At 40.8% G+C, this 27,126-nt stretch overlaps 1 protein-coding gene across 1 annotated transcript in view; it reads right to left on the bottom strand.

Annotated features, from left to right (window-relative positions):
- Nucleotides 1-1,947: 1,947 nt before the first annotated feature.
- LOC118556959 (NACHT, LRR and PYD domains-containing protein 12-like) overlaps nucleotides 1,948-27,126 on the bottom strand; it is a 45,335-nt gene continuing 20,156 nt past the window's right edge. The window contains exons 3-7 of the mRNA XM_036125727.1: nucleotides 23,930-24,115; nucleotides 10,061-10,231; nucleotides 8,621-8,794; nucleotides 3,513-3,683; nucleotides 1,948-2,831 (exon numbers count right to left, since the gene is read on the bottom strand). Coding sequence (XP_035981620.1) covers nucleotides 2,810-2,831; nucleotides 3,513-3,683; nucleotides 8,621-8,794; nucleotides 10,061-10,231; nucleotides 23,930-24,115 — 724 coding nt within the window. The 3' untranslated portion in view covers nucleotides 1,948-2,809. The remainder of the gene's footprint in view (nucleotides 2,832-3,512; nucleotides 3,684-8,620; nucleotides 8,795-10,060; nucleotides 10,232-23,929; nucleotides 24,116-27,126) is intronic.

The raw sequence follows: 27,126 nt of genomic DNA, 5'->3' as shown, positions 1-27,126 counted from the left end.
GTAACTGGTGTATGTGGAGCTGCTGCCGCCATGAAATACCATTAATGTTGTTGAACATGACTGGTGGAGAAAGGTGCGTTCATTAATCTGTGCAGAAGTCATTACCTGTGGTTAAAAATGGAAAACCCTCAAATGCTTTCCAGAAAAGCTTAATTCTCTGTTTTTCCATATTTTCTCATGTATTTATAATTTTTTTCTTCTCTAAACAGGCTTGCAGATCTAGAATCTATCATCAATGAGCTGCTGAAAAAATGTCAGGACAAAAACAGTCATCTGGATTTCATAGCCTTTTCTCACATATGCATGTGAGCATCTTCCTGAATGTTTGACTTAATATTTCTGTTCATATTAATAACTCACTGCAGTGACGTGCAGTAGGGTTCATAGCTGGTGAGGCACTGACGTCATCAGAGTCAGATTTACAAATAAATACTCTACAGAGTAGACTCATTGCAAAGTGAAGGAGACTGATTGAGCCAAATCAATTCACCAAGATACATGGAAAAATATTGATTCTTTGATGAAAAAATAAAAATAAATTATCTGTCATTTGTAACAGTTTATGAGTTGTGATGAATTCTGCATTTGTAACACATTCTAAAACTTAAAAAAACTTCTCTTTATCTTCTTCAGTTTTAAAAGTCTCTCAGTCTCAGTGGAGCTCACTGCCAGGGAGGAAAGCCTTCCTTGATCAGTCCTGTTCCGGCTGGATGTTTAGAGTCTCTTTAGTGCTTTACTTGTTTAGCAAAACTCGCTAATAATAGGGCTTGGGCATCATGACGTAATTACTTTGTGGGCCGCCATGTTGATTGCCTCTGCCGCCGCTACTCAGACTACTGCCCATGACTACCGCGTACTATACTCCCCCTCTCAGCCGTGTTTTAATTTGATTAATTTCACCTTAACTTGATTTCAACCATGGTAAACCGTTGCTGTATTGTGGGCTGTAACAGCGCAACACATGATCGCCATGGGAAATACATAGAAAATGGGTTAACTTTCCAACGCTTTCCTGCCTGGAGGCGCAACCACGGAGTCGTCGGCTCGCTTGGATCGCGGCTTTAAGACTACCGATCATAACTTTCCACAGTATCCCGATGTCAATGAGAGTGTGTTCCCTGCATTTTCATTCTGGTAAGTTGAACGGTTTTATTTTATAGCCTACATTGTTTCTTTCCTTCAGCCACGACACCACATACATGCACATAAATACTAAAACGGCAGCGGGAAAAGGCTCAAATACGTGAGAAACCCGGAGGGTTTAGGGAGGGTTGGCAGTTAACGTTACTAAATACACCTTTGAAACACATAGCAGCTAGTTAAAAGTACATTACATGCATGAGTGGTTGTTAGCACTAACGGTTAGCAGGTGCCAGAGCCCATCTGAGCACAGCTTACCTTTGTACGAGTTACTGTGTTCCCACTGTTTGCTGGCTTTATGATCTGCAGCTCCTGAACCCATCCATTCGTGAACTGCACATGAGACTCCAAGGACTTGTAGCTTCGGAACTGTTCTGAAGTATAGACGCTCACACCACAAACTAGGTAGCCGAGGACGTCTGATATGCAAAAAAGTCGCCGTCGGTGCTCCACTCATTGTTTGCCACTTTATATGGATCCAAATTATTAATAATGCTGATTTTATCAACATACCGGTCCCTGGCTTCTCTATTTAATGTGTCCCGGTAAATTCCAGATCCTTTTCTGGATTTTAACATCTTTTTTTAATCTATTCTACTTCTACGTCTCTTCGTTCAACAACATTATGTCAGAGGAACTGCCGGCCTCACCTACAACCAGTTCTTTGTCGTTTATGATCGCCCAGCAGCACGAAAACATGTTACCTGCACACAGTTTGACCAGAGCTGCCCAAACATTTGCCGAAAACATCTAAAATATCCTGAAAAACCTCCAGAAACTGCTTCACAATGAAGCAAACATGCAGCCTGAAAACTTTAGAGTTGACCTTTATTTCAGATTTCTTGGTTACAGGCTGAAAATGATGCAGAGACAAAAAGGATCAACTTTACAGTTTCATCAAATTCAGATCTAAACTACATGGAGCCATTAAATGCAGCTTAGTTTTCATTTCATCCTCATTGGTCCAAAGAGACAAAGAATATCAGACACTAAATGACAGACATGATCAGATAAACAAGATCAACATCTCTAAACTCAGAGTTCAGTCAGGTTCAAACACCTAAAACATTCATTAAACAACACAAGGAAGAGAGACAACAGAGAACTTAGTTATAAATCTTGCAAGGAGGGCGAATGGAGATATGCTCAGTTACAATTCCCCTGCTTGCTCTGAAGCATACACCGTTGCCTCCTCTCTTTGTTTTTCAAAAAGGAATCCCTGGTTACATTGTTAAGCTGAGGAGTAGGGAGAAACAAAACAACTATAAGACCTTTGAGATAATACAAACCAGTTCACACAGTACAGTTATGTGTAAGGACTCCAGGTGGCTGACTACAGTTAATCATAGTTCCGACAGAGAAAATCAATACACATATACAGTAAAATGAAATGGTAACCATTGGTATACATGCTCGAGTAAATCTATGATAAAAACCATAAACACAAAAACAGTAATAAATGAAAAACAAAATCAGTCACATGAAAAACACTTTAATTTCTGAATAACTAAAACCTTAAAATTTCCTAGTAGTAATGAGTAAATATGTTTTAAATGCAATGAACATAGTAGATAAGATAAAACATGTAGAAATAGTAAAAATAATTTAAACTCAAACTGCTGCAGGTTCAACCTCTGGATCATCAGGACAGCTCAGCTTCTCTGCTCTACTAAGGTCGATCCTTCCACTGCCTGCAGAGAGAAGAAGGAGCAACAGAGGAGATCAGTGAGTGTTTCCAGCCTCTGGAAGCTGAACATGAACATCTCATCTGTTTGTGAAACACCAGCTGACTAAGAAACATGGAGGCTGTCCCTGAACACATCTGGATGAAACTAATGAGAGAAGGACTCATGTCCAGATGTGCTGAGTGGACTTCAGCAGAGCTTCTGCTCTGTAGAAAGACCACATGGTGACTAAATGTAATGATGGGCTGTGAAATCAGTGATTTCCAGGCTGCAGTCAGATTGATCTCAGAGCTGTGACTAAGAGGAAACTGATCAGCTGTTTGCTGTTGAAATGAGAGAACAAAGAGTCTGAGATCAGATCTGATGCTCCACAGCTTGATGAATGAGGACCAATGTCTCTAGACATGGTGGAAGGCTGCCAGCTGGAATCCAGCTGCATTTGCTGGAGACCTGAACACAACAACAACAGTCATCTTCACATGGACACAAAGACAGGAACACAACAAGCTGCTGGCTCCTCTGATTGGCTGGTTGTTGTCTTTGTGTCCAATCAGGAAGCCTTTCGCCATTCTCTTCCCACTGAGAAGCTGCAGCTTTACTGGAAACACGGGATCTTTGCTTTGGTACCAACTGGGTTCAGAACGGTTCTGCTGACAGCAGCTGGACTCACTCCAACCATCTACTTACACAGATTCCAGTTTGTAGTCTGGACTCTTTACAAGATCCTGCAACTGCTGAACATCTGACTCCTTCAGGTTGTTGTACATCAGGTCCAGTTCTGTCAAATGGGACGGGTTGGACTTCAAAGCCGAACACAGAGAATCACAGCTGATCTTCGACAACCTGCAGCCCCACAATCTGAGTAAAGAATAAAAGATGTGAGCTGAAGCCACCAGGATGCAGGTTCTAACAGTCCAACCATATTCTCTACCATTCACAAATTAAGAGATAATTTGGAAATTAAAGGTATTACATAAAACAGATAACATAAAGAGCTCTTTAATTGTGTATTTAAATTGATTGTTTTCTTTTTATTAAACTGCATGTTTTGATAACAGAAGAAGAATGGACTCTGATCTGGAAGCATCAGTGGAAATGTACGTCTTCACAGAGATGGAGAGAGTTTGGATGGAAAACACTGATAAGATACTTTATTACCCCATATCAAAAATCACACTATGATGGAAATCCTCCTGTTTGCTGGAGAAAATGTGGAAACCTGCAAGCAAACCATTTTCACATTATGTGGGACTGCTCGGTAGTTAAACAATATTGGAAAGACATCCACAAAACACTACAGGAGATATTTAAATGTATAATTCCCTTTGATATGAAAACTATTTTCTTTGGAAACATACCACAAGGTTGGACGAAAAATGATAAATCTCTTTTGAGCATGTTGTTAGTTGCTAGTAAGAAGGGTATAACCAAAAAATGGTTATCACAGGAGGTACCACATCTGTCAACATGGTGGGACATAATGTTGGATATTTATAAAATGGAAGAGATGACAGCAGCTATAAATAACAGACAGGGATGGTTCATGTCATGCTGGGAAAAATGGATTGATTATACAAACTTAAAAAGGCCCGATTTCATTCTGAAAATGTGAATATGTGAGATAATGGCAATGGTCACTCCCTTCTGTTCCCTTATGTGTGTGTTTTTTTTTTTTTGTTTCTGTTTGCTCTCTTTTCTTTCAACAATGGGAAACATGTTAAGATGTCTAAATACTAATGATATATGTACTTTTCTGTACATGTAAAAAATACCCATTTGTATAAATTTGTTGAAAAACTCAAAATAAAGAATTAAAAAAAAAAAAAAAAAAAAAACTGCATGTTTTGACTGATTGTTTTTCTTTCTTAAAAAGATCAAGCATTCATGTATTAAATGAGTGAAATGATGATTATTTTAAGTGCAGTCCAAGTGTCAGACAGGCTAAGGAGAAAATAGTTTGTGGAAAAAGGAAGTAGCGCTTGGAAGGAGACTGCAGCTGCTGGCTACAGGAAATCTGCCGAGAAGAAAAGAGGAAGTGGAATCAGATGCTTTGGTTCAATGACCTGCTGCCTGGGGTCGGAGAAAGAGGAGCGAAAACTTTTGACTCGGCCAGAGATCTGCATAGGGTGAAAAGTTTATGAGGTGATAAGGTACTGGGTGCAAGTGTTCGGTGGAGACAGGGGGGGTTGAGGTCTGCAACCTCCCAACGGCTCTCTCAGCACATAAAAGAAGGGTGATTTGGGTACTCGTTGCTCAGATTCTCATCTCAGAAGACATGCAGCGGGGAGCAGAAGAGAAGAAGACCCAAGACGGAAGGACGATCGTGGAGCCAAAGGAAGAACACGGCGCCTGTGTCTCTGAGAACCGCCGAGACTAAGTCAGATTATCTATTTTTCGTGTTTTTCCACAATTCGGGGCCAACGATCTGCAAATCCTGTCAAGAAGAACTGCTGTGGTTTTGACCTGGTTGATGAGAAGATCCTAGATGTCCAGAAGATGCGAGTTGCACCCATGAGATGTCAGCTCTGCAGTTAGACCAACCTCTCAAGCCAAGGAGACGCACCCCAGGCACGGACATCAAGGCAGAGACTCAAGGCGTGAGTCTTTGTGAGTGGGGCATCAACGGGACATCGGGTTTGCCATCAAGAGAAGGCACGTTGTTCGGCTGGACAACTCCTTATCCAGCAATCAAAGCCACTATAAGTTTCCATCTGAGGTTCGGGTCAGTTTGCTCCTCCAAATTTAAAATCCTCTCCTAAATATATTAGTAAGCAGCCTTAGATAAGAGATAGGATGTTGATTAAATATTCATTTGTAATCTGTTAAATTGCTTAATGCTGTTTCTAATCCCCTGCTAAAGCGTACTAATTAAAGAAGCATATACAATTTTGTTCAAAGTTGTGGACATTCAATTTGTGAGTCAACATTTTTCTGAGTTCTTCTATGATTGTAAAATAGTCATGGTGCATGGTTCTAGAAATATTTTGGAGGTCTTAAAAGGTTGCCTATAGCCCAAACTTTAAAACAACACCCTTAGGGACTTTTGAGTCTTTAAAAAATACTGATCGTGTAACAAGTGCTGATTTATAGGAGTAGGAGCCACCGTTAACTAGGGCGGTGGATGGGTTACAGGTGGCTTCGGGCTACTAGGTTGCCTGACCTTTCCACTGCAGAAGGGTGTGGCCCTAGGACGAAGGTGGTTAGCCGGTCAGTCGTATCCTACTCATCTAGCTGAAAAGGTCTCACAGGAATTCTAAACAGGGTCGTTAGATTCAGAGGTCCTTAGAACCCCAGCTAATTTGAGCTTTAACCCAAAATAGGAAGGATGTGGGGGAAGTGGGGTTTTAGTTCAAAGCCAAAAATCTGACAACCTGTACATTTGTTACCAGGTTCTGGCTCAGGTTCTGCCCTCTACACGCCCAGATTCAACCATAAACGGTCGATGCAAAGCACCTCATGAATGTTAATGTGTATATGTTTTTCTGTGACGTGGCAGCCACAGAGAAAAAGCAAAGAAACGTTGGGAAAATTTCCCAGAGAGGCGTTTATTAAATGTGGAAATCAGAGGTAAAAGCTCAGATGTTGTCCACATTAAAACATGTTGTTAATAAGGTGTTAAAATAAGTTGTTAAAAAGTAAACCACGCTGTGCTCCGTGTTGAAATTCCCCTGTGGCTGTGGGTTCAGATCCATATTCAGAGAAGAGAGGTTTCCCCTCCATTATTACCCCCCCCCACCCTAAAAAGGTTATGACTGCCTGGGTGTGAGCAGAAATCCTCCTTCTCTGCTTTCTGGGGGTTGGAGAGCTGCCTTTCAGCTCCTCAGAAGGAGGTGTAGCCACTTTCCCCTGTGGGTAACAGCAAAATGCATGCTGGGAGTCAGAAGCAGGATATTGGCCAGTCCTCATTATTCGCCAGGAAATATTTGATCCCTGAAAGCGCGTTTCCTCAATTCTCCATCTGCACGGTCTTCCAGCAGTGCCAATGCATCCACCGAGCAGCATTACGCACGAGTGTGTTTGACTGTTTCCAGCAATTAAAGTGATTGCTGCTCACCTCGTCACAATAATCTGTGGAACACGTCACCCTGGTGATCATTGGAGAGAGGAATGCGAACGTAGCAAACCCAGAGAAAATGTTTGCAGAGTTTTATTTAAGATTTAAGATGGCTTATGGGCATTTTTATTTATTTGAAATGTCCCGTGTGTATATTTATTTATTTTTTTTTTTTATATGGATTATATGGACATTGTCATGTCCATATAATTTGAAATTCTCCTTGCAGGAATCATAATAAAGCTATTTACAAGCATAAATCAAGTGGAGCACTATGGCGAAAGCTGTTTGCCCCACTTGTAAAAGCAAAATCTGTCGAGCTCTACCTGGCATTGAGATATCAATTATTGCTAGACAGGACACTGGGAAAAAAAAAAAAAAAAAAAAAAAAAAAAAGAAATGTCCCGTGTGTATTTAAGGATAAGAATCAATAATACTGTGGGTATGAAGGCTTCTGATCAATATGATCTATGATTAAAGTCTGATATGGAATGAAACTGGACGTCTGAGAGGAATCCTCATGCAGGTTGGCTGTAATTCACCACTTCACCATCCGCGTCACCAATTTCCCTGTCTCCAAAATGAGTGTATGCCTGGGTCAGAGTTGGCATGAGGACCACACATTTTCCCCTCAAGTTCATTTTTTATAGATCCCAACCTTTGCGCCGAAAGTGGTGTACGCACATTTCAGGTCAATTTTGTGAATAAGCAAGCTTTCTAAATGACAGCCCTGCTGACTTCAGCTCTTCAGCTCTGTCAGCTCCACCAGCAGCTCCATCAATACAAACTCAGGTTCTGCAGCCAAATTATTCAAGTTTCACAAAAAACAAACAAGTCAGCAGCAATTGTGGAATATGAAGACGTGGAGATTAATGAAGATAAATGAACTATTTTAATTATTCGACACCCATAAAACATGATGTCATGGAGAATATTTAATGTAAAACTGACTTTAGGAGCTGAAAGCCCCAGAACCAGAACCTGGTACTGTGACATGTTGTGTCTGAGTGTTTTAGTCAGTAAAATCCTTCCAGAGCTTCTAAAAGTGCTGAAGCATCAATCAGGGATTATAGATTTGTTCCTGTCAGACAGATTCCAGGAGCTGAAATTCACTTTTCTAAACTGGGTTGAATCCCCTCTGACCCGCTTCACATGAGGGGCATTTATACACACTGGGGGTCCGAATGCTGTCCGGTTCTGACCTGAGATCAGGGCTCAGACTCAGTTACACAGAGACAACATGAAAAACTGTCTCCAAGTCCAGGAACAAACTCAGGAAATATTTATTAGAATAGAAGATCTGAACTTTGTTTTTCAGCTGAATTTTATCCAATAATTCAGAGAAATATAAATTTAACTATTTTAAAATCAACATAAAATCTAATTTAGAAAAACTGATCTGATGAAGTTTTAAAGAGATTAAAAACCTTCAGATAAATGAAACATCAGTATTGTTAATTTTTTCTATCTTCCTCTTCCTTAGTCCTGGATAAAAGTTGAAACCCTAAAATGAAATTCAACTCATTGTTTCGTGTTTTCCGCTGATTATTTAATAAATCCTGGAATAAGTTGAAAAATAAAGAAACTTTAACTGGACCAAAATAGTGAAGAAGAAAGTAGACTTTACCATGAATATCCTCAGTGTGGATTAGTAGAATATTAATCAAATGTCTGCAGTTTAGTGTCAACACAACTTTCACATCACAAATATCAGAACTAGAACTAAAACATGGAGTCTGACCTCAGTCTCTGTAGTTTGCAGAGGGGAGTCTGGAGAAAACCACAGAGCTCCTTCACTCCAGCATCTTTCAGGTCATTGTCACTCAGGTCCAGTTCTGTCAGATGGGAGGGGTTGGACTTCAGAGCCAATACCAGAGAAGAACAGCTGATCTCTGACAAACTGCAGCGCCCCAATCTGAATGAAGAATAAAAGATGTGAGCTGAAGCCACCAGGATGCAGGTTAAAACTGAAATATGAACAAATAAATAATAAAATGTAGAAAATTAATTTCCCTGAATGTAAACGTTCCAGAAACATGATGAACTGACGTCTGATATTTGATCCAGTAGAACTGATTTAAAGAGTTAAACCCAGCAGAACGCAAACCATGCTCCTGGAAGGCAGCATATGGTCTCCGACTCCCCTGGACTCTCCTGTGATGGAACCTGGCTCTCCATCCATCGTGCTCTTCTGATTAGGTCCACATCATATAAATCAACTGGACTCCCAGAATTTGCTTTTTCCTCCCTGGTGGTTTCCACTTTCCCTCAAGTAAGCAAACTCAACCAAACACATTCTCCAGATTTTTCAGCATTTTCATTAACTTACATGTTCTGTTTGTGAACAGTTGAGGATCCACTCAGTGTTGCCGGTTCCTGACAACATCTTCTCAAACCTATTTCAATAAACCTTTTAATCTTCACCAGTCTCCTGACTGTGTTCTGCATCTGGGTCACAGCTCTTAAAACCATGACACACACCAAATGTGATCTTAGCAGTGTCACAATAGTTTCTAACAGTATTCACCTCTCAGGTTTATCATGTCAAACTGCTCTCAGTCCAAAACCTCACTTATCAGGTCAGCTAATATTGACTCAAATACGGATAATTGAAGCCAGAATAAAGCGCTGCAGGCATGAGTCGTTGCTTGGGTTTGTTGTGGCTAAAAACAAACATCCAGTTTACTTGCTAAGCAAACCAACTAAAATCACGTGAACTTGTTTGGTTCATGGAGCCCAAATCCTTTAGAGTTTGGACTGGATGGGGAAGGGTAGATGGGGGATCCTTTTAATGTGCAGCTGGTCCAGATGAAGAGGCAGGTGAGGGAAAAGGTCAACTCTCAAGGTGGTCCAGGGCAGCAACATGTGAAGCCAAAGCAGCTGATTAAATCCAGGGTTAACAGACTTTCACTCAGTTTCTGTGAAAACGTTTCAACACCTGATCCAGGAGTCGCTGACAACCCCGGAGGCTCTCAGTTGGGCAACATGGAGTTTAGAGTTTCTGTTTTAGGCAGTTGGAAACAGAAAGAAACTTTAACTTGGCCAAAGCAGTGAAGCAGAAATCAGACTTTACCACGAAGATTCTCAGTGTGGATCACTAAAATATCAGCCAGATGTCTGCAGTTTAGTGTCAACACAACTTTCACATCACAAATATCCGAACTAAAACATGGAGTCTGACCTCAATAGCTGTAGTTTGCAGAGGGGAGTCTGGAGAAAACCACAGAGCTTCTTCACTTCAGCATCTTTCAGGAGGTTGTAGCTCAGGTCCAGATCTGTCAGATGGGAGGGGTTGGACTTCAGAGCAGAGACCAGAGAACAGCTGATCTCTGACAACCTGCAGCTCCATAATCTGAACAAAGAATAAAAGATGTGTGCTGAAGCTAACAGGATGCAGGTTAAAACTGAAATATGAACAAATAAATAATAAAATGTAGAAAATTAATTTCCCTGAATGTAAAAGTCCCCGAAACATGATGAACTGATGTCTGATATTTGATCCAGTAGAACTGATTTAAAGAGTTAAACCCAGCAGAACCAGAACATGTTATCATGACGTGTGAAGGTCAAGATCAAGGTGTGTTTCTCAGCAGTGGTGGCTGGTGATGAAGATGTTCTGGGGTTAGGGTTGGGGGGGGGGACTAGAGGTTGGAGATTACCACACAACAATAAACTCTACTTGAACATAAATCCATCCATGATCACTTGCTGCTGCTGGATATTTAAGTCTAATCGCTCTGGCATCTGTTTAAAATGCTGCTGTCTTCTAGTCTGGGTCACGGTTCTGGTAGAACAGTGGTTCTCAGACCCATAATGTTCTAAACATGGATCATTTAACACTTTCAGCTAGGGGTGGGTATTGCCAAAGAAGTCACGATTCGATTCGAATCACGATTCACATGTCACGATGCAATTCTATCACGATGCATCACGATACTAGAATTATTGCGATGCATTGTGATATTTTCCCTGAACACTGTTAAAGAAAATACAGCCATTACCAGTGGCTGACTGGCTGTGTATGATCTGGATAGTGTCTTCAATTGATACATAACTAAAAGCAACTGAATTCATACATAGCTGTATTTATTGAAACAACTTTTGGAGGTATTGCCATGAAAAAAAATATTACTGTTACTGGACACAAATATTACTATTACTGAAGTGGACACACTGACAAAAAGTGCTTAGGATTTATAAAACTTAAAACAACAAAATATGGATAATTAGTGCCTCACTTTAAACCTATGAAATGAAAACACTCAAATGTATGCGCATTCTGACAGGCACGCCGTTACGCGTGGCTTCTTAAACATTGTGTAGCCTAGAAAATGTGGGTTTAGAGCTCCCTTATTTTCCGCGAGGACGAACATAACAATCTTCGTTTTTGCGGTAATATAAAAGCAGCCTTTTTCGAAAAATGAGCGCGTATGAGATTGAGAGCAAGACCGTAGGTACCTACTGAGTTAACTAAAGATTGGCCAGAGTGTGTGTGTGTGTGTGTGTGTGTGTGTGTGTGTGTGTGTGTGTGTGTGTGTGTGTGTGTGTGTGTGTGTGTGTGTGTGTGTGTGAGAGAGACACGTTACTACATTGAGCCTTTGGAAGTGAAGGGTAAGGGTGCACCTGTTCAGGTGACATATAACCTGCTCATCCTGAGTACACTGGCTCATTGAAATTGCCGTGTAAAAACACAATAATAAGGCACATAGGAACATAATAAGTTTTGGTGTCTGAGAGATAAAAAATAAGCTCTCATTGGACCGGGGTCAGGACGCTGTCCCAGCAGGTTGGCCAAAACGTGTGAGTGCTGGAATGGCTGAGAATCAGGCAGAAAATGAGCTCCAGGGGGGTTCTTTAGGAACACTGCTGGAGGCAGGAAAAAGGAGCATAATGGCAAGCTTCCCACATAAAGATGCTGAAAACCATTTAAAACAATTTGAGGAGTGGTGTGAAAAAATGAGGAGAGAATGTTGCAAAAGCTCAGATGGTTATGGCCCCGACACCTGTGTTTGGTTCAGACCAGTTTGTGGGATCCCTCCCTCCAGATGTCCCATTTCAGATGTATCAGAGTCCTCCATGGGGACAAATTCCCAGCAGAGATACACAGCAGTACAGAAATCATAGAAAGGGACTAACCAAAGATTACGATATGCCCTTGTGCTGGATGTGTGGTTACCCAGGGCATTTTGAAAGAAGCTGCCCTAACCGTCGTTAGGATCTGACCAGCCCTTCCTCCCTGTCAGAAGTAAAGGCCTGCGTGTGTTTGTTTGTCTGAATGTCGTCAGTTTCTATGTATCTGTATGTATGTAACTGTATGTAACTGTACGTGTGTATGTGTCGTTTGTAACTAAACGTTCTTCTGTGTGAATTAATTAATTCGGTTAAAATTATTGTTCATGGTTTCAAAATGATCATTTGTTTTGGGAGAACTGCAGCTCCGTAATTCAAATGACATTTTTAAGCATTGACTAGGTTAACAAAAAGGTAAAAGTAAAAGAGAGATTTAAATAACAAAGTTTTTTTTTTTTAACATTAAATATCTGGCCAAATTAAATTATTATACTGAGATATGCTAACGTGTCTTAAACAGAAAATATCCCAGGGCTGTAGGAAATACTTGGGACTGGGGATAAAGTTTTTTTAGTTTGGAGCTTAATTATGCATTACAGCAAACAGAGGCGTTGGGGTGTATTCAGTTATGCTATTAGATTGTGTTTGGCTTGTGTTTGTCAATGAATTCATGACAGCTGAAATAATAACAGAGTAAAAGCTTTTATATTGTAATTTTAGAACATTAATAAAATGGCAAACAGCATATGGGGAGCATATGGGAGAATGTTTGGGAGAAATGGAACCGGATGGGATATGTTTAAGGGGATTTTACAGCTGCCTAAAGAGAAGAATTTAAGAGCATTAAGATATACATGATTTTTGATTTAAATAGATGAGACAAACTGTGCTTTAAACAAACTGTATGGGACTAAATATGGTTGCTTTTCTAAGGCTTCTCTATTAATTTATTTTATTTCTTTTTACTTGGGATTTGAATGCAGCTAATGAGAAATTTTGAGAAGTGACAAGATATCACAAGGCCACATTAAGCATGTCATCAGTTACAAAAGCATCTGATGTTATTAGTTATGCTGAGCTGAGGCAAGCCTCAGAGGGTCAGTTTAACCTGAAACAGGACAATAGATATGATAAACAAATCTGACCATGATGTAAACATCTGAATGTTATGGCAAGGCTGGGTCTGTGTGTTCTGGCCTGGGGGCACGAAAACTATGTCAGAGGGAAAAAATAAAATAAAGCCAGCTTGTGAAGGGTTAGATTCTACTTCTAATCTCTTTGTTTTTGGGTAGCTTTCTCAATGTGCTGAATTACGGGGAAAACTCTTATCATGTATAGAAAAACACCAGAAGCTCAAAACACTGAAAGAGGAAATGGTTGCTTTAAAGTTTCACCCTTGACCAATTAAGATTGAAAAGCATTAATAACTAAGTTTGCATGATCGAAAGAGCTAGAAAGAAATCAAAAGAATGCTATAAGATATTGGAACACACATAATGCACTCCTTGGGAGACTTTTTACTTTCGGGTTTTTATTGTTTTGTGCATTTTTGATTATTCCTTTGTTAAATTATTCCTTTGCTTTAATTTTTGCATCACCAGTGGCAAAAAAGTGACAACATTCAAGGTTGTTCGGCAGATAATTTAAGAAGATGAGAAGTTTTAATACAAAATGATGAAAGTAAAGGAACGAGAGATTCCTACCTCCCCTGGACCAAGCAAGAACTTAGACACATCACGTTAAGAACCAAGACACTAAAAAGACCAGGTTTTCTTTTGTCACCTAATACACTAACAGAATTGTTTTTCTCTGAGTTACTTCTTTCAGATGATGTGAGATGAAACTGTAAAGCCACCTTTGTTCCAACAGAAGACTCTGGAAAGTGAGCTCTTTCAGGCCGTATGGTAAGAAGTCATGATCTAAAATGGACGTGCAGGGATTGACAAAAGTGACTAAATTATGCTAAGTTTAACAAACTTATGACAGGTAATATTGAGACCTTCTAGGCAAGGCAAGGCAAATTTGGTTATAAAGTACAATTCAGTATTCAGTATCCTTCTAGCGGTAAGAAGGTGGCTTTGGAAATTGTTCATGTACCCCTTCCCACTGCTGCCCTCTCTACTGACTCACATTAACATTTCTATCCTGTTTTCTGCTTTTTCTTGCAAGGAAACCTGGTCATATATAATTGGAATGTGCTAACGGAGAGATTTTAGTCTCTTTTATTAGGCATTCTCAGAGACAAGTTAGTACCAAGCGGTGCCACAGTGGTCCAGGGGAAAAAGGTGATGTACTTGACTCCTGCCTAATCCAGTTTTTAATCAAATTTTGGAGAAAAATCAGTAATTTTTGCAGAAGCTGCATAGAGGTTTAATGGGGAATGTGATGCTACAAGGTTAAGAGAAATATATTTTTGATTATTGAACTTATACAAAGAGGTTGAACTGTCTGTAAAAATATTTTGCTTGGATAAATTTTTAAGGGATCAAGATCTGGGGTAAAGGTGAAGAACTTCAAGAATAATTTTGTTTTAGAGGGAACGATGTGGTTGATTTTGTTTTGAGACAGTTTTCTTGTAATTTTTGTTTTGATTTTTCTTTTCAACTTATTTACACTACACTACGGATGAAGATGGACAATTCTTTTATTAGACAATTTGATTTTGGACAAAATCCATATTGGCAAAATGCTGGCAGAATTCCTTGTGGTTTCAGACACAACGATTGGAGAAAGAAGATTCATGGACAAAGCTCGTCCTGGAACGATGTTGTGCTGTTGAACTGAGACATGAGGACTGAAAATGGACAACTATTTGCGGGGGCAAAGACAGAGGCATCGGATAACCTTCAATGGACCGCAACACGAAACAAAGATGAGTTGGCAGACACCCCTTCTGCATTTCACATCAGATTTTCCTGCACATAATTAAAACGCAAAACACACAGTAGAAACATACACATTGGCGGATGCGCTTAGAAGAAAACTTTCAGATTCAAAGCAATCAAGATTATTATTAAACCCCTAGGAGGTGTTTTAAGTCAGAGCTGTTATTGCCGAGCGATAAGAGGGTCAAACGCATTCGGACAAGTGGTACTGGTCTGGAAACAAAGCTGGTAGAGATTTTGGGCCGCTGATAAGAAGGGTTTTCTTTTACTTTTCTAACAGAGTTTTTATTTAAATCATTTAGAATACATATAGATATGTTTTGGAATTTTATTAACCCCACAAGGGGTTTGAATAAGATTCAAAGAGGCACCTTTAAAGGCATACTATGCAACATTTTTCAGTTAATTAATATGTTCCATACCGTTTTGGATTATTAAATGAGTCATTTCAGGTTGAACTAAGGTTTTCTCGGCCGCCCTGGTGGTCTGTGGGGGAAATACCGCACTTGCAATTGCAGGAGCACTCGGCCCGCACTCACAGGCTCAGTAGTCTCGTGTGCATCGCGAGAGTCGGTCTTGCTTTACGGTGAGAACTGCTACACGCCCGCAGTGAAAGGTGTGCTCGTTGCTAGCGCAGTGGCGATATTTGTGCAGTTATCATGGCGGAACCAGCGAGAAACAGCGAAAGCCCATGTCGGAGCAGGCAAGAAAGAGCAAAAAGGCTCTGGACAGAGAGAGGAGTCGTACACGGGTGAACATCGGGCAACCTTTTTCTGAATGGCGAGAGCTAAAAGAAAAAGAAGGCTGCCAGGTTGACTCGGACCTCGCGTTTCTGCTGATGCGATAAGTAACATTGTAGGGTTTCCCTCACGCTACCGCCTCGCCGACATTTCAAGAAAATAATAATAAAAAAATAAAACTAACTCGATATGCTCGCAAAGCTTGTCTCCCCCCCCCCCTTCCGCTCATCGGCGCAAAGTTTGTTTCCCCCCCGCTCCGCCGGTCGTCCCAAATTCCTAGGGGAAACACTGCATTGGAACGGTTTCTCTCTCTCTGTGTGCATGTTCATACTTTCACTGTGTTAGTCATTGTTTGTACTGCCGTTTTTTCGACTTTTGTATTCGTTGTGTTCGCCTGTCTGCTAAGCTCAAAATAACCGCGCCCGGCTTGACGGACAAACCAGGAGAACAACTGAGCATCTTTACGACAGTGCACTTTTACTTTCGCCCTCTGGGGGGAGCCTCGCTGGAAAATCAACGCTGGTTGCATAGTATACCTTTAAGATACAATAAGCTTCATAAAATACATCATGCATGAGAAGAAATAGGGAACACCGCTAATAGACATCCATTTTGCACCAAAATGTTGATTTACCTGATGAGAGCATAGAGAAGGTTAAGAAATTATGCTAAACCTAAAACCGGTTCAACAACTTATGAGTATTGGTGATTAAAGTAAGGAGTGGGATACATAGAGGGGCCGTTTAAACGTAAAAGGAAAGTGGATAAGAACATTGTATGCTATTACATCAATGGGCGATAAATATGATCATGAAAAAAAAACTAGTGGGCGAAAAAGTTAAAGTAGGCATTACAGCAACAGTTAATAGCATAAACGAATGGACGAATGAGTGAGCAAGCTAATTTTTCAATATGAGCAGAATGAACTCTAAACCTTTTAACCTTGTTCAAGCGAAGGGGAAATTGTGAGCACAACATTTACTGGGTATCCTAAAGTAAGCAGAGGCGCAACTAAGAAATTAATTATTAGGATGTAAAGCAACACAAAGGTTAAGGACTTAAATGGATAAAACTGCAAGTTTAATATAATGCCTTATTCTAATAAATAACTTGGGTAAATTAGGGATTAAAGCACCAGTGTAAATAGTTTGGAATTGTACGCAGTTACCTAAAAGGTTTGAGGAGACTTAACATCTCTCTGTTCAAACACGAAATATTACAATAGTTGTTCTTTAACTAAATGTTAAAACATCCAGAAGGAAAAAAAAAGCCCCACATAAACATAGTTTAGCCATCTATTAACCTAGTGGTCTTTTAGACCAGAATAATCTAACGATTGTCTTCTTGCGTACATGCAGAAAACTAATGAGGTCAATTAGATTAGTTGTACATTTGGTATCTGGTCAGGACAGCAGAAGTGACTCCTGGACACAAGATGATGATAGGAGGATAACGGCTTCAACATGATATCAATGCATGAAGGTTGGCTCTGAGGAATATCAGAGCTGCAATGGCACCGGACAGTGAAACTCCTGCTGTGCTAACAAGACTATGCATGACTGCTTTGCTTCACAGGTGATGAAATTCAACTACAAGGTTTCACAAACATGACATGGAGAGGTTGGCGTTCAGGAAACGCACCTAGAACACACTCTTGGACCCTCAACAAAAAGAACATTTGAAAATGGGGATTCAACAATATGCAACTTGGGGTTAATGGGCCCGAAAGGGGGACACTAAAGAGGAGATAAACTGAAAGCCTGGGCTTACGACTAGAGACATTTCAGACCGGGGGTGTGGAGACCCAGGAATTGCTGCTGTGGTTTGAAAATGTCAGAGATTTGTCGCAGGTGGTGGAGTGTTTCGATGACCCAGGCGCTTGGAACCAGGTTGGACCAAGGAGACGGCGTCGTGTTCCCACAGGGATTACCTATAACCTAACACTGACAGTGAAAATTTTTGTTTTTGGGTTTGCTGGGGTTGCCAAAAGGAGCATCGGAGATGACTTTCTCTATCCTGACCAGGTTCACACTTAAAATGCAAAAAACAAAATTATAGAGGCCAAAACAAATACGGACACAGAGAAGTGTTTATACAAAGAATTCCACTATTTGTCAATTTAAGGTGCAGATACTAAGGCTAAACAAAGAATTAGAAGAAGGGCAAAACTTAAAGCTGATCATTTACCAATGGGTGGTCAATGTTTAAGGGGGTTTAAAGGAACTGCACAATTTCTCGAGTAATTACAACAGACAGTGATTGATGAAACAAACAAGCAAATTCTAGAATGGGAATTTTTAATCTGCTGGGACAAGACGGTGCAAACATAAAATAAGGATTTATAGATCACTGGGTGATATAAGATCACAACGGTAATAATAATAATAAATGAATGAATGAAACTGTAAGAAAATCACTCGGAATAATGTCTGCTTAAAGTTTTTCAAGGATGAACTAAACACATGAGAACAAAAACTAGATACTTGTTAAAGGGTTGATTTACTTGGGGATATAATTATGCTTGGATGTATTATCAGTTAAACTAATGTTGAATGACTGAAAAAGGTTTAAAGACCTAGAGCAGTATGGAGCTTCTTACATGGTCAGGGGGCGATGTGTTTAATAAGCAACAATGACTTACTGCCCACAGCATACTACAGTTTAAAGGTTTGTTTCAAACAAGATTCAAACAGGGGGACATACAAAAGCTGTCTTTTAAAACAAGCAGAAGTGATTAAAAAATCAAGAATTAATGGGGTTAGAATTGCTCTTCGCGTCAGGTGAAGGGCGCATTCAACTACAAGTCTTTTTGTTTGATGCACGTCAAGCTGAAACTGATTCACAGAACTACTTCCTGTCTCCGCCCTGGGCTACACCCACTTCCTGAATAGCAACCAATCACAACTCCGTGTGGGCGAGGGGCATGCACACACTTCCTTTCTCTTAGCTGAGCTTTTCAAAATAAGATAAGAAGTACATAGGGCTGCTTCTGATTAATATCACAACATTATTCTGCAAATATATATAGTAGAGTTTTCTTTTACAAACTTAAGGGTTTTTCTGTTGGACCTTTTAGAAAAATGTGAAGTATTTTAGAGCTGGTTCAGTAAGAAGTTTCTGAAAGGTTTTAGTACAATTCCCTGTGTACTAGATAAATTGAGATGAACCGTGTCACAGTAGCCATGAAACATATGATGATAAATTTCTATTGCAGAGATTTTTCAACTGTTGGACAATTGTAAGGTGAGACACACATGGGAAAGAATTATAGAGAAATGCTGCTGCAGATAATGTTGAACTTTCAGATTTCTCCTTTTATATAAGAGTAATGCAAGATCTAATGATTACAGTAAAGGAGGTTAAGCTAAGAGCACAATAATTGTGAACGGAAATATCTGGATGTGAAAGTGTTTGAAGAAGGTAAATGACAGAAGGATTGGGAGTCTTGATAAGAACACTAATTACACCTTGTTTCAGTTATTCAACAGTAAACAAGGCCTGGTGTCTGCCAACCATCTCAACAGAGCATTTTACTGGGGATAAAATGCTTATTGCCTGACAAAGGACAGAACACTCATTACCATCCATCTAAATCGTTTTTGTCCATGCTGAGGAATAAGAAGAGGACTTAAGAAGTTTGGGAGTAACATGCCAGAGACCTATGATTTTTTTTATGTTTTCTTCTTTCTGTTTGCCATGAAGGAGCAGTTGCCTGAGAACACTGAGCTGACCACTTATGCGCGAATAGATTCATGTCTGCCACGTGCTCAGACTGGGCTGACGTTTTTTACTTGCGTTATTGACGTACAGACTCTTTTTATATCACAAAACTGATTTTTTCTCTTTTCTTTCTCCTTTCTGTTTTCGACTGACTTCCATGTTTGATTTTATGTGTTATGATGTTTATACTGTGATGTTGCATTAAGTCGATCGCTATGGCTTTATGACTAAGAATGAAAACTCTCTGTTACAGACACACACACCAAGACCTACAGTTCTTGCAATCCTTTTGCTTTGTTATGTGGAGAACCAGGATCTGATGGCTATCACAGATCCATAAATTACTTGGTAAGGCTAATTTTTAGATTCAATGCAGGGTGTCTTCTCGCTCAGATTGGCCCAGAGTGGGATTCCCCTAGACTGGGCTCTATCGGGTTTTTTACCATTTCTTAGAGAGATGGGTTTTTCCTGCTTGAGGCTCAGCCTGCCCTCTGATGCCCCCTACTGGTACTCTTGGATTTGTGAGGATTGAAGGTGATGGATGGTTGTCCATAGGAATGGAGAGTGGAGGACCGAGTAGGAGGTTTCTTGGGGTGGGGGTAGAGTAGACAAATTTGGTCTTGATTAAGGTACACCTTTAGCTTATCTAGTCTAAAGTAAACTTAAAATAATGTGCGCATAGGAACCTAAAACAGGCCTAGCTCAAATAGTTGAACCCTGAATTGTAGATAAAATGCTTGGACTGTGGGCTTGAGTAAAAAATGCTGAATTATGAAGTATTCATGCTGATTGATGCTAAGATCTTTCCATTGTGGTTTGTCCGGCCCATTCCTTGGAACTGTTTTCGTTGTGATGTGCCTTTGGGGCACACCAACAGGGGGGGCTAACGGACAACTGGACTGGTTTTTACAAAGTGCTTTTCAGTCACACCAGCAGAGATTGTGTGACCCCAGAGACTGAGCCGCACTATCGACTGCCATGGAGAACACGGATGGATGGACTCTGGAAGCCGGAAGCTGACGTGCGTGGATTGCTTGGACTGGACGGAATGACCGACTGTTCTGGGAGAGGGACAGACTGAGAGCTGTCGTTCCACTGGTTGATCATCTTTGGTGATGTGCCATAATGACACATCATCAGGGGGTCTGTTAGGATATCAACAAGGTCAAGTGGAACGAGCTGTTTATCCCAGAACTGCATGGCACACTTAGATGGCACTGACCCAAAAGATTGGCACATATCTATCAGATACCACCCCGGAGGTGACACAGCTTCCCTGCTGATGTCACAGTTTGGATGTGTACCGCCCTTGTATGGGTGTGTCCCGAGATCCCTTTATAATGTTTGTGTGATGAGCACTCGAGGCCGCCTGCCGATCAGGGGCCCATCAGCGCTGGTGTGACTGTAACCATTTCTCTGTCTTTACGTAGATAAAATATAACTAAAAGCATACTTGTCTGTTTTATGCGTCCTACATTCAAGGTAGTAAAGTAAGTGGGGGTCGCCTGACTGGGTAAAACGAACTGGGTCCACCGAGGGTGCTTCACCGTAGACACGGCACAGTGAAACAGTAACAAGGACGTCAGTACCACCAAGACCATCATCACCCGGGCCAACCAACGACCCTGAATTACTGTGGTAATGGGGTGCTCACGGAGTGTGCAGGTCAGCTGGCTGGGGTCCTCACAGACATTTTTACCACCTCGCTGGACCAAGCCACAGTGCCAGCATGCTTTAAGTCTGCCTCCGTCATTCCGGTGCCGAAGAAACCTCAAGTCACCTGTTTCAACGACTACCGGGCTGTTGCACTGACTCCCATCATGATGAATTGCTTTGAAGGCTGGTGAAACAACAGATCGTCTCCAGTCTCCCCCCAACATTCGACCCGTTCCAGTTTGCCTACCGGCAGAACCACTCCTCTGAGGACACCATCTCCTCTGCTCTTTACCTGAGCCTGGCACACCTGGAGAAGAAGAACACCTACGTGCGGATGCTGTTCCTGGACTTCAGTTCAGCGTTCAACACCATCATCCCACAGCATCTGGTAGGGGGGAGTGTTGGCCTAGTGGTTAGAGCAGCACGCTTGCACTCAGAGAAGGATGCAAGTAACCGGCTCGATCCCCAGCGCCTGCACTCTGGGTCCCTGAGCAAAACCCTTAACCCCAGATTCCTCCCCAGGCGCCGCATGTGGCAGCCCACTGCTCCCCACGGGGATAGGTTAAAAGCAGTTAACAAATTTTGTTGTAATGTATGTTTCAATGTATATTTCAATGACAATAAAGATGATATTATTATTACTATTACTGAAAACTGGAACATCTGGGCTTCAGCACACCCCTTCGCAACTGGCTGCTAGACTTCCTCACCAACAGACCTCAGTTGGTCTGGGTCAGACAGAACACCTCTGATGTCATCACTGTTAGAAAAATGTGAATGTAATCATTTTATTTCTATCTAGTTACAGGTATTTGGTTTGTTTTAAGAGTTTGCTTAGCCAATAACATCAGTGACCCCCTCACAACCCCACCATTGACTGTTCTCCCTGCTGCCCTCTGGGAAGATGTTCCCCGGCATCCGCTGCAGGTCCACCAGGTTCTGCAAAAGCTTTTTCCCTGTTGCCATCAGACTGTTGAACTTTAAACTGGACTCCACATCATAATCACATCCATATTTGGCACTACCAACATTGCTGAACTTTTATTATCCATTCAAACAATACACAACTCAACATTTACTGCATTTTTGCACATATTATTTGCACTGCACCGTACGTTTCTACACAAATGCCTTTTTGCACCATTATTTTAGCATATAAACGATGGTTGAACATACTTCTGCACAGTTTTTTGCAAACTGTTTTTCATGTGAATTTTTACATTTGATCACTGCTGCACTTTATATTGTAATGTTGTTTTATTCCACCTGCAATCTCTTTACACTCCTGCAGAAAGCAGGTCTGTCTTATATACTAATATAGTATCTAATATACTGTGGTATCAGCAAAGGTTACTAGGTTCAGAGAGTATATTACAGTTGTAAATGCATATCCATCCATCCATCTTCTGACTCGCTTTATCCCTCATGGGGTCGACAGGGGTGCTGGTGCCTATCTCCAGTGTTCAATGAGCGAGAGGCAGGGTTCACTCTGAACAGGTCGCCAGTCTGTCGCAGTGTAAATGCTTTTTTATGTAATTATTTTTATTACATATTGTTTTATTGAATAATTTGAATGATGATTTTGAATGATTTTACTTTCAAGTAGACTGCCTGTGTGATCAGTAATACCTAACAAACCGCTCCTGATTAAGTCATGTTCAATTTATAAACAGTGACACTCCGTCCCACGGTAACTGTTGCTAATCAGCTAATCAGCTTACGAAAGAGTCTATCCATTGACTCAGGAATAAGGAATAGTTCACTCAAATGTATAGTTTCCTCTTACTTGTTTGTTGGCTAGTATTGGTTTAGTTATTTCATAATACTTCTTCCTGAGATCAAGTAGCAAAAATTATGTGAGAATAAGGAAACACTACTGAGGGGCAAACTAAATAGTCTTTCATGTGATTGTTTCTTAAACAGGGCATTTTTCTGGCCTGCGTTAAAAAAGGGCAAAAACAGTGAGTATACCCATTTCTCCAGGGATCACTACACCACTGCAGAGACCGTCTGCTGCAGTAGATTTTTTTACTTTTCAATATTGTGGTGAAGTTTTAATACCCACTCTGCTGGGGCCTGGCACGTTGAGTTTGTTCCGGTTTTGTCTGACTAAGCTGTCAGATTGAAGAGGACTGTTCCTCTCTGACCCGGCCCAACAGAACAGCAGCTTCAGGACAAAGCTGAGGTGGTGGAACCTAGTGGCTCCATCGGTTTTATTTATTTTAGATTTTCTGTCTTTGTTCTTCTCAAACAGTATTTTTTTTAGATATTACTATTTTATTATTTTTTATTTACCTTATTTATGTGTCCTATCTTGTCATCTGAACCGTTCCAGAATCAAACTGAAACCTCTCCATCATTAATTCACATCATTTGACCTATTCTCCAAAACATTTTAAGTGTGAACTGAAATTATCCATCCATCAATTTTCAAACACGCTTATGCTTTGTGGGGTCGTGAGGGGTGCTGGTGCCTATTTCCAGCTGTCAATGGGTGAGAGGCGGGGTTCACCCTGGACAGTTCGGCAGTCTATCGCAGGGCAACACAGAGACAGACAGGACAAACAACCATTCATGCACACACTCACACATAAAGAGAATTAACCCAACAGTCATGTTTTTGGACCGTGGGGGGAAGCCAGAGTACCCGGAGAGAACCCATGCATACACAGCGAGAACATGCAGACTCCATGCAGAAAGACCCAGGGCAAGGATAGGACTTGAACCCAGGACCTTCTACTACATGGCAACAGCACTACCCACTGTACCACTGTGCAGCCCATCCGAAAACCAGGGGGGAAATATGAGTTTTTAGTACCAGGGCAATTTTGGTTCATGACTAAAACCTTTGAACATATCAGGAAAAAAAATGATTTACAAGGCAAAACATTTGGACAGCTGTTTGGCTGTAAAGAAAATATGTAAAAAAAATTATTGATTAAAATAAGTTTTAAAGTAGCAAGTGAAGATTAAACCAACCTCAGCTTCTTTACTTTACAGACTGGAGTCTCCAGGATCTCGCAGAGATGCTGCATTCCAGAGTCTGCAAAGGTTCTCCCTCCATGGATCTCATCTATTTCCAGTTCAGTCAGATGGGAGGGGTTGGACTTCAGAGCTGAGGCCACAGCTTCACATTCAGTCAGTGCGAGAATACAGCCTACTAGTCTGTGGAGAAATAATAACATCCGTTAGTTAAATCAAGGCAAGGCAAGGCAAGGCAAATTTATTTATATAGCACAATTCAGTACAAAGACAATGCAAAGTGCTTTACATGATTAAAATATAGCAAAATAAAACAATAAAAGCAAGTAGGAATAAAATATAGATAGAAAATAGAACAAAAAGTGGTGATTCAGTTAACTAGGACAGTTGAAGGCAATTTTAAACAAATGTGTTTTTAATCTTGATTTAAAGGAACTAAGGTTTTCCGCATCTTTACAGTTTTCTGGAAGTTTGTTCCAGATAAGTGGAGCATAGGAACTAAATGCTGCTTCTCCGTGTTTGGTTCTAGTTCTAGGTATGCAGAGTAGGCTGGAGCCAGAAGAGCTTAGTGGTCTGGATGGTTGATACACTGATAACAAGTCTGTGATGTATTTAGGAGCTAAGCCATTTAGGGATTTATAGACTAACAGAAGTATTTTAAAGTCTATTCTCTGAGATACAGGGAGCCAGTGTAAGGACTTTAGAACTGGGGTGATGTGCTCTACTTTCTTAGTCTTAGTGAGGACGCGGGCAGCAGAGTTCTGGATCAGCTGCAGCTGTCTGATCCACTTTTTAGGCAGACCTGTGAAGACACCGTTGCAGTAATCAATTCGACTAAAAATAAACGCATGGATTAGTTTTTCTAGATCCTGCTGAGACATCAGTCCTTTAATCCTAGAAATGTTCTTCAGGTGATAGAAAGCCGACCTTGTAACTGTCTTTAGATGCTTTTGGACTGATAAACACTGATAAACAGACTAAAATATGATGACTTATCAGTGATATCATCATCAGATGAACATCTGCTCTTCACATCAATGTCCTGTTTGACCCACACAGAGAATCTTTTCAGTCTCTTCAGGTCTTGGTTCTACTGCAGAGCTGCTGAGTCTTTGGTTTGGTAAAAAGCTTCTAAATATATCTGGATGTCCATGTTAGTATTTGGCCGTCTCCTGTATGTAAATTATCACCAGATTATCTCTAGACATTTTCAGTCTAGTGTTAATATTAATAAGGGTCTGCTCCTGATTATTTCTGAAGGCCCGTCTCACCTCGGTTTAAGATTTGACAGTAAAGGAGAAACAATGATCAGAGGCAAACATTTAAAATATGCATATTTAAAGGAGAAGTCCGGTCAACAAGCAAAAATCAGGGGATCATTAGCTGTACCTAAAACTAATACGTTTATGGTTATTTAATGAATTTAGCGTTAATCAATAAGAAAAAAAAGGATAAATTGTTGTCTGGATCACTGTGTATGGCCCAAATACTGGCCATTACTGCCCAAATGTGGGCAGTAATGGCCTGACATCACATCCTGTGACGTGGATAAGCGGAGAGCCGATGGCAGTTCACCGCGCTTTACTAGCAAACTCAATAGGAACTGTCGTACACAGCTGCGATCAGGAACAATTATTTCGGATTTCCAGATTAATTCACCACTGAAATTTGCGAGAGCTAGAGTTGAAGCAACAATGCTCACGAGCATGGCAGTTGGATGTTCCAATACATCGGGTAAAAGTGGAAAAAACATTTGTTTTTTCACCTTTCCAAGTCATGATCCACCAGGGCTGTTTTGCTGGATTACCTACTTGAAGAAAGGATTTTCCATCATGCTTCTGGCCAGAGATAAAACATGTTGTCTGTGTCATGGCAGAGTTTTGACTTAGCTTTCTGTTTAATATTATATTTCAGTTTTCATCTCTTTTAGGTTGTAGTTATGATTTGACCTTTATTTCTGTTAGTCTTAGCTCCTCCCTTCCCCTCACTTAAGCTTTCCCTTCACCCCCTTTGCAGTCAGTCACACCTGTTGGTAATTATTCAGTCAGATGCATTTCACCTGCTAGTCTCCCTATTTAAGCCTCCCTCTGTCTCACTCTTGTGCCGGTCCGTCTTCTGTTTTCATCCACTCCATGCCAGTCCTCGTCCTCGCCTTGGAAGATCTATTTTTGTTTTCTCATTTAAGGTTAGTCCTGCCTCGTTGAAAGACTTTGTACCTCACTGTTGTTCCTGGGAAGTTCTGCTCTGTGTTCTGCTGTCTCCAGTGATCAAGTATCGATGGCATGGTGCCTCGTGTGATCTGCTAACCTGACTAGCCGCTCTGAGAAAGCTCTGCGCCATGCCTTCCAGCTTCGTTGGACTCTCTCTCCAGGCTGTCAGCTCCTGCCTTCACCTGCACTCCTGAGCCTCCGTATTTCTGCATCTCTGGTTACATCTCCCATCAATCCTCTACCCTTCAATTAACCTCTCAAACTTTTGTCCTGTGTGTGTGTTCTGAGTTCATCGTTAAACAAATCCTGACAGTCTGTAGCCAAAATTTGGAAGAAGAATGTCTTCAGGATGAAATGAAAGCGAAACTTTTCGGTAGGTTTTTCTGTTTTATAATGTAGAATTTGCCAGAACATTTGTTTACCCCATCAGAGTGGCGGAGTGACACGACACACTTAGAGTGCTCACTGTTGCAAAGCCCACTTACTTTATGCAACTTTGGTCTTATTTTTTCGCTTGTAAATTTCATGAGTTGTGGGTTGTAGTTTTATTTCGGGCTTGTTTCTGAAAGTGAAGTCAATTGTTTGGGGTCTAAACTAAGTGACGCAGAAATATCCCTCCGCCTCATAACACGCTGCAGCTCATCGTGACAGGAGCAGAGAGAAAACTCAGAAAGAGCCACTCTGACCGTGTTTTCTGCATTTTACGGTTGCAATGCCTGAAAACTAATGAAAGTAGATTAGGCGGTGCAGATCACCATATTAAGCAGAGATTTGTTCTAAAGATGAGTTTTATACTCATCTTATAACATTGCAGAACCCAACCTATAAACTGTACTTTAATGTTTATATTGTTGTCTTTTTGTTTCTAAAATGTAAAATTAGTAGTAATTAGGCGCCCGCCTATGCATTTTCAATGCATGGCGGAGGCCTTATGCTATGCACCTAATAAGGGTTTCTTTATTAGGCGCCCGCCTATGCATTGAA

Source organism: Fundulus heteroclitus, chromosome 21 (genome assembly GCF_011125445.2).
Source record: "Fundulus heteroclitus isolate FHET01 chromosome 21, MU-UCD_Fhet_4.1, whole genome shotgun sequence".
NCBI classification, from domain to species: domain Eukaryota; kingdom Metazoa; phylum Chordata; class Actinopteri; order Cyprinodontiformes; family Fundulidae; genus Fundulus; species Fundulus heteroclitus.
The sequence above is the reverse complement of the archived record's forward strand: the minus strand, read 5'-3'. Positions and strand labels throughout refer to the sequence as shown.